The sequence below is a fragment of the Cebus imitator genome, unplaced genomic scaffold (genome assembly GCF_001604975.1).
Source record: "Cebus imitator isolate Cc_AM_T3 unplaced genomic scaffold, Cebus_imitator-1.0 Scaffold41, whole genome shotgun sequence".
In the NCBI taxonomy this organism is placed as follows: Eukaryota; Metazoa; Chordata; class Mammalia; order Primates; family Cebidae; genus Cebus; species Cebus imitator.
In genome coordinates, this window is record NW_016107356.1 from 3444419 (window position 1) to 3452959 (window position 8541).

The 8541-nt window shown below is 43.9% G+C and overlaps 1 protein-coding gene across 10 annotated transcripts in view; it reads left to right on the forward strand.

The window, feature by feature from the left end:
* Window positions 1-8541, forward strand: part of LOC108302508 (interleukin-10 receptor subunit beta) — a 66644-nt gene that overhangs the window by 46266 nt on the left and 11837 nt on the right. For 5 of the 10 annotated variants that reach the window (XM_037737638.1, XM_037737636.1, XM_037737635.1 and 2 more), the window contains 3 exons: window positions 512-669; window positions 3965-4131; window positions 7618-7765. In XM_037737638.1, the coding sequence (XP_037593566.1) occupies window positions 512-669; window positions 3965-4131; window positions 7618-7765 (473 nt within the window). Of the gene's footprint in view, window positions 1-511; window positions 670-3964; window positions 4132-7617; window positions 7766-8541 lie in introns of those variants that run through there. The other 5 variants (XR_005199763.1, XR_005199762.1, XR_005199765.1 and 2 more) reach the window with 3 other exon arrangements.

Below are 8541 nucleotides of genomic sequence, written 5' to 3' on the forward strand. Positions count from 1 at the left end.
AGGGTTGCCTCAGACCTTCAATTTGTAAAATTCAGTATCTGTGAAGTACAATAAAGCAAATCACAATGAAACGAGGTATGTGTGCATCTAAATGTATTTAAACATAGAAAAGTTACAGTATAAATAGAATATCATTATTGTAGGACACCGCCGTTGTACATGTGGTCTGTCATTGACAGAAATGTCGTTATGCAGCACAGGACTTTATTGAAAATCATTGTAATATCTTTATTTTGGTAAATCTATGTAAATCAATGTCTCATAAATCATGTGCCCCCATTTTCAAAAATATATATTCAAGGAAGGAAGCTTTCTTGGTCAAAGATGCTGAATACTCAGCCTCTTGGAGAGGCATGTAGTCATTAGGATGTTCAAGTCTCTGAGAAGTTCTTTTTTGAAGACACCTATTTCTATGTTTAACAGAGTTTTCTTCTGCAAATTAAATACCAGTCAGCCTCAGGGAGACTGCAGCTAGAACTCTCCTGATTTACCTATCTTTTTGATTGTGTAGTTATAGGACATTCCAAGATATATGCGTGAGTACTACCTCGACGGAATGTGATTTCTCAAGTATTTCCAAGTATGGTGACCACACCTTGAGAGTCAGGGCTGAATTTACAGATGAGCATTCTGACTGGGTAAACATCACCTTCTGTCCTGTGGATGACAGTAAGCCATTTTGTTTTCCCTTTTTTTATAATGTCATCATCTTGCCTTGTTTTTTTTCCACATTGGTTGGTCCATCAACAAGAATTCTTTGAGGGCCCACAAATGGATGGCCTTGCATAAGGGGCTTAAGAAATCTAATAGAGTTGTATCCCTAGAGAAATCCATGGGAGAGACAGCAAAGGATAGGCAGAGCATCAATACAACAATTACATATAAATCTAATACCTTCAGTGCCTCGAGGATGTGAATGTGTTGGGCCCATGGGGCTGGTGCTATTAAGGAAAAGTTCTGGAAGGATTCAGATGGTGAATTTTCTGGAAGGAAGTCAGTCTGGAATTATGACTTAAACAAGAAATATAATGTGATAGGCAAAAGAATGAAGGCAGGTATAGAGATGGAAAATCTGATGCAGATAGCCAGCTTGCCCAGAGCAAGGAACAGAGGGAGGGATAGGGCTGATGGCAGATAGGGATAGGTTGGGTCAGACTGGTTGGTCAGCATCAAAAATTGTTCCAGGTTAGGCGGAGAGGGCAGTGACCGAGACTGTACCACTGCTCTGCAGCCTGGGCAATAGAGTGACACTTGTATCAAAAAGAAAAATATATTGTTCCCAGGTTAGGTTTGGAGGGTCATGGCGACCCACCAGAGTTCCCTAAATATGAGATAAGCATATTTAAAATATCAGGGATTGAAAACTAATTAAACCATATATTAGCTATTGAGCGAGTAAAGATTGGGGTTAAAAGAACCTGATTTACAAAACTCACATACAGCCCTTCAAAACTCACATAGAGAGAAGCACTAAAAGAATTAGTGATGCAGTGGTGCACTGGGCCGGGTGCAGTGGTTCACGCCCAGCACTTTGGGAGGCCAGGGCAGGTGAATCACAAGGTTAGGAGTTCAAGACCAGCCCGGCCAAGATGGTGAAACCCCCTCTCTACTAAAAATACAAAAATTAGCCAGGAATGGTGGTGGGTGCCTGTAATCCCAGGTACTCGGGAGGCTGGGGCAGAGAATTGCTTGCACCTGGGAGGGGAAGGCTGCAGTGAGCCAAGATTGCACCATTGCACTCCAGCCTGGGTGACAGAGTGAGACTCTGTCTCAAAAAAAAAAAAAAAAAAAAAAAAGAATTGTCTCTGGCCAGGCACAGTGGCTCACATCTATAATCCCAACACTTTGGGAGCCTGAGGTGGTGGATCACTTGAGCCCAGACATTTTTTTCTTCACTTTTTTTATTCTTTTTGAGGCAAAGTCTTGCTTTAACACCCAGGCTGGAGTGCAGTGCCGTGATCACTGGAACCTCCACTTCTGGGGTTCAAGTGATTCTCGTGCCCCAGCCTCCTGAGTAGCTGGGACTTCAAGTGCCCATCACCATGCCCAGCTAAATTTTTTTGTATTTTTAGTAGAGACAGGGTCTCACCATGTGAGCCAGGCTGGCCTTGAACTCCCGACCTCAAGTGATCAGCCTGCCTCGGCCTCCCAAAGGGCTGGGATTACAGACGTGAGGCACCACGTTTGGCCTTAAGCCCAGTAATTTGAGACCAGCCTGGGCTAAATGGCAAATCCCCGTCTCTACAAAAAAAAAAAAAATACCAAAAAACAAAAATTAGCCAGACATAGTGGAGTGTGCTTGTAGTCCCCGCTACCTGGGAGGCTGACGTGGAAGAGTCACCTGAGCCTGGGAAGTCCAGGCTGCGGTGAGCCATTATCAAACCACTGCACTCCAGCAGCCTGGGTGACAGAGTGAGATCTTCTCTCAAAAAAAGCACTGTCTCTATGTGGGGAGGGGTCTTTATGCCAGTCCCCTGCTCTGGACCACCGTGGCCCCAGTTACATCCTCCCTGGTAGAGAATGAAGCTAGGATGCTTTTTTTCCCCTTCCCAATTCCATCCCAAGCCTAGGCAAAAGTTTTTACTTTTGGAATCATAAATTACCAAAGTTAGATTATCTTTTCTAAGGGTACCTTTACAAAAACAAAGAAAAAATGAACACAAAAGTAAGTTTCACAATAGTTAAAAGTACAAGGTTTTGCTCCTATAATTGCTAACTGGCTTACCATGTCCTAACTTGTCCCAAATTCTGTTAGCTCCCATCCGTGGAAGTTCCCTTTAGAACCTAGCTAGGTACAATGTGGTTAAGCAGCTTGTCAAAAGGTCACACAGATGATGAGTGGCCAAGCAAGGATTCAGACCCAGGCTCTGGCATCCATATCTTAGCAACTACTACCCAATGTTGGAATGTGCCTCTTGAAATCTATATATTTTAGTGATAGGAAACTGCTTCCAGGAGCCATGCATAGCCTCTTTATACTTGCTTTGGAAAAGCATTTAACAAGTTTTCTCATCTGGTTTTCAGATAAGCACTTTAGAATGGTAGAAGCAGGTTTATTAACAGCCCTGAAAAAGTAACCGGCAGCCAAAGAAGAATACAGGACAACTCAAACACCACAATTGCCCGGAACCATTTACAAGTCATTCTATAGTAACAGCAGCATTCTGAGCACTGAAGCTACAACAGTGAACGTGACAAAATCCCTGCCCTCATGGAGCATATATGTGCTAATCAGGAAGACAGACAATAAATAAATAGATTTATTTATTCTGTCATACAATAAATAAATATTGTATGACAGGTAGTGACTGTGGTTCTTAAGAAAACTAAAGCAAGGTAATAAGACAGAAAGTAATGGGAGCTGCGCTTCTACATAGGGTGGTAAGATACAGTCTGTCTGAAGAAGTAGTATTTGAACGGAGACCCAAATGAAGGAGCCAGTCACATGAATTTCTAGTAAAAGAGCATTCAGAAGGGAAACAGCTTTAGACTTTGTTGGAAATATATATGGTTAATTATACATGTTAAACATGTAAAGGTGGCCACTAAAAATAATAGAGATGCCATCTGTAGCTTCCATCCTAGCAAAGGAAATAAAATTCCAGACAACAAAAAGCAGGAAAAAAAGAGGCAAAGATACCAAAAACATAAAATAGAAATTTTGAAAGAAATTCTCATAGAAAATACAAAATGATGTAGTTGGAATGATTCCAAATGTATCAGAAACCACAATAAACATAAATGGACTAAACTTGATTAATAAAGACAAAGATTATCAGATTTTTTAAAAGAAACTAAATCCAACTATCCTCTTTAACCATGTCAATCAATGTCATAACAATGGTGTATCAAAGTAGTATACTTCCATGAACTAATTATTTTGCATGGTTATGAAAAATTAATATTGAAATCAAGTTTTTAAAATGTGATTTTTGATTGTCATTTTGCTTGTTCTTATGCTTAGCCATTATTGGACCCCCTGGAGTGCAAGTAGAAGTACTTGCTGATTCTTTACATATGCGTTTCTTAGCCCCCAAAATTGAGAATGAATATGAAACTTGGACTATGAAGAATGTGTATAACTCGTGGACTTATAATGTGCAATATTGGAAAAATGGTACTGATGAAAAGGTAAGCTTGGCTAATTGCATTTCAGAGGTAGTAGGCTTTCACGTTCTTTGCAGAATCTTGCAAGGTGGCAGCACTTTACGATCTAGAGTACCTAAGGACTGGTTCTCTGTAAGCCAAGAGCTTCCCAGAATGAGGGGTTACTGGCATCTCTGGCTCAAGCTTCCCAGACGCCCAAGGAATATGTGTAGAGCACTTTCAGGACAAAGTCTGCACAGTGACAGCAGACCTTTCCCTCCCTGAAGGGCAGTTGCAGGGGAAGGCACAGCTGAGTCAGAGTTAGCTGGGAGACTTGGAGCTGGCTGAATTTATCAGCAAATTGACAACTATCTCATGACATCAACCCCTGGGTCCCACACACACCACAAATTAGGTATGTCCATGGTCAAGACAGCCACTCCTAGATGCTGGATGCCCAGTGTCACATCGTGTCTTTCTGAGCCCAGTTTCCCCTTGCTGCTCTATTTTTCAGGGGACAATTTCTTTAAAAATATGGGCTTGGAGTCAAAAGATCTGATTGGACTATTGCCCCTGCCAGCATGTGGCATAGGTCACATTCTTGGCCCCAGCTTCCTCAAGTCTGCAAAATGGGCATAATAACTTACTTTGTTAATAAAATGAGGATGATAACCTACTTCATAAGATTGCTGGGGGATTTAATGCAATAATAGAAAATATAAACTCATCCCATTGCTTGGAACAATGTATATATGGTCAATACATAAGGTTTCCTTCCTCTTTGCTAGACATGTTAAGGTTATTTTTATTAATCTTTGGTCAAACTTTATTCTTATGCCTAATGCTTCTGAGCTGAATGCCGTTCACAGTCCTGAACTGACATGTATATGTTATGTACGTTATACATACGTGTTATCTCTTCCACATTAAATGTTGATTTTACCACTTAATTCTCAAAGAGTTTGGGAAGAAGGGATCACCCATGTTATTATCTTAGGAATGCTGTAGTTAAATTTGCATACACATACCGCATAGCCCAAAAAAATCTCAAGTTAATTTTTTTCTCCAAAAAATGTTTCATTAAATGATGCCGTGTCTTAGTCCATTCCTGCTGCTACAACAAAATACCACAGACTGGGTAACTTATAAACAATAGAAATTTAGTTCCTATAGTTCTGGAGGCTGGAAAGTCCAAGATCAAGGCACCAGCAGATTCAGTGTCTGGTGAGCACCTGCATGCTCCGATTCCAAGATGGCGAAAGGCAAAGGGCAAAGATATCAGCAGCTCCCTTGCTGCTCTTTTCTAAGGTCACTGACGGCATTCAGGAAGGCTCTGCCCTCATGACTTACTTGCTTTAGAAAGCCTCCACCTCTGAGTCCTGTCATATTGGCAATTAAGTTTCAACATATAAATTCTGATACAATCACTGATTAAATGCAGGCATCTCTGCTAAGCCCTGGGCGGTAAAGATAAGAGCAGATGGCTCCCCTCTAGGAGCTAGCAACAGACCTCAGTTAAGGATCCAGTTCTACAGTAAGCAGGGTCAGGTGCCTCCTGAGGCACATGCGAATGCAGACTCCACCCCATGTTTAGTTTCTTATCTCAAACATCCCCACAGCACCGGCAACGTCTTAGACATTTGTCCTCTCCCTTTGGCCAGTTGTGTGGCAGCCTTCAGTGTGGCATACCAAGTGTGGCAAGGCTGCCTGCCGCACAGCTGCTGTCACCTGTGATGCCACCACCAATACAGGCTTAGTTGCTGTTGTTGTTGTTGTTGTTTTGAGGCGGAGTCTCACTCTCTCATCACCCAGGCTGGAATGCAGTGGTGTGATCTCGGCTCACTGCAACCTCTGCCTCCTGGATTCAAGTGATTCTCCTGCCTCACCCCCACCACACCTGGCTAATTTTGTATCAGTACAGGTTTATATGGTTCCCCTCTAGAATGCAGAAATTCCTGAGACGGTGCCAGACTCGGTCCCTAAACTCATAGGGTGAAGGGCTTTTGGGAATTCTTTCTTCCTGTTGGGAGAAAGCAAGAAGATAAAAGCAGAAGTGAAAAAGCCCCAGAGGGGACTGAGACGGTCCCTCTACTGCTATGCCACCACCTTACCTGCTTGCCTCTGAGTTTAATCTTTGAAAAAATTGCATTGTAAGGTTTTAGAGGCACTGGACTTCTGGAACTGCAAGCCACCATTTTTTCAGTTGTTGCTTTGAATTGGTTTGGTCTTTTAATTTACTTATTAGAAAGTTAACACATTGTCTTCATATATTCCATGAGTCTAATCCAATTATTGATCCCCATGGGCTTAGCTTCTCATGCAACAAAGGAATATAGGCAAGCTGTCAACAACCCCAACCCCAAAAGAGAAATAACCAATTGCGGCTGGTCGCGGTGGCTCACACCTGTAATCCCAGCACTTTGGGAGGCCAAGGCCTGATCACCTGAGGTCAGGAATTCAAGACCAGCCTGGCCAATGTGGTAAAACCCCGTCTCTGCCGGGCGCGGTGGCTCACGCCTGTAATCCCAGCACTTTGGGAGGCCGAGGCGGGTGGATCACGAGGTCAAGAGATCGAGACCATCCTGGTCAACATGGTGAAACCCTGTCTCTACTAAAAATACAAAAAATCAGCGGGGCATGGTGGCGTGTGCCTGTAATCCCAGCTACTCAGGAGGCTGAGGCAGGAGAATTGCCTGAACTCAGGAGGCGGAGGTTGCGGTGAGCCGAGATCGCGCCATTGGACTCCAGCCTGGGTAACAAGAGCGAAACTCTGTCTAAAAAAAAAAAAAAAAAAAAACCCCGTCTCTACCAAAAATACAAAAATTAGCCGGGCATGGTAGTGCATGCCTGTAATTCCAACTACTTAGGAGGCTGACGCAGGAGAATTGTTTGAACCCGGGAGGCAGAGGTTGCAGTGAGCCAAGATCACAGCACTGCACTCCAGCCTGGGCAGCAAGAGTGAAACTCCATCTCAAAAGATAATAATAATAAAGCGGGTTATTTATTTATTTTTGAGACAGAGTATGGCTCTGTCACCCAGGCTAGAGTGCAGTGTGGCATGATCCCAGCTCACTGCAATTTCCACCTACCAAGTTCAAGCAATTCATATGTGCCACCATGCCCAGCTAATTTTTTGTATCTTTAGTCAAGATGGGGTTTTGCCATGTTGGCTAGGCTGGTCTCAAACTCCTGGCCTCAAGTGGTCCTCCCACCTCAGTCTCCCAAAGTGCTGGGATTACAGGCGTGAGCCAACACACCCAGCCTGCTTTATCTTTTTAAAAAAAGAAGTGTATGGCTTGTGTGTCATTTAAGCTCGAGAATCCAGGAACCGAGATGGCTTGTTGGTATCACAGTCCAGTCCTTGGTTCATCTCTTGAGTGGCGTCAGCGCACCCTGACCTGGGAGGAGTACCTGCTACCGGCTTCTTCCTGTTTCAAGTCTAAAGCAGCGATTATAACTGGTAGATGTGGGAGAAAAAAAAAGTGTCCTTTCGCTGCTGAGTCATGGCCTTATTTTTGTCTTCATTACTAGCTTCAGATTACTCCTCAGTATGACTTTGAGGTCCTCAGAAACCTGGAACCGTGGACAACTTATTGTATTCAAGTTCAAGGGTTTCTTCCTGACAGGAACAAAACTGGGGAATGGAGTGAGCCTGTCTGTGAGAAAACAAACAATGACGGTGAGTCCTGAGATGCGCCTCGGCTAAGCATCCTAAACAGCTTTATAGACACCTGCCCTAGACCTGATTGCATCTAGCTGAAACTGCAGCTCAGCTGAGAAATCTATGGCCCTGACGTTGTCTCTCAGCCCTGACTGATCAGTTTCAGGCTGGGAAGGAGACGCAGGTTTGTCCAGTAGCCCTCCTTGCCCCTGGGCATTGCTCCTGCTCCAGCCGTCACTACTCAAAGCCCCAGGTCCCTGGGGAGCAAAGGTTCTGGTTCTAGGGCAGGAGGGGGAAAAGCAGAGCTCAGTGTGGAAGAAAGAAAAACCTCAAGGCTAAATGCCAGCGAATCACCAGAGGAAGAGAATGGGAGGAAGGAGAGGTGCATTTCCAGTTTTGGAATATGTGAGAGTGATTGAAATTCTGGGACGTGTATGCTGGACTGTAGGAAGGCTGCTTTTAAAAGGGTTAGGAAGAAGAAATGATGCACCTGACTAACGATAACAGGACTGAAGATGCCCTAAGAAATGAAACTCTACACGCCTGTAATCCCAGCACTTTGGGAGACTGAGGCGGGTGGATCACCTGAGGTCAGCAGTTCGAGACCAGCCTGGCCAACATGGTGAAACCCTGTCTCTACTAAAAATAAAAAATCAGCCTGGTGTGGTGGCCCATGCCTGTAATCTCAGCTACTCAGGAGGCTGAGGCAGGAGAATTGTTTGAACCCGGGAGGCGGAGGTGGCAGTAAGCTGAGATCATACCATTGCACTCCAGCCTGGGCAACAGAGCGAGAC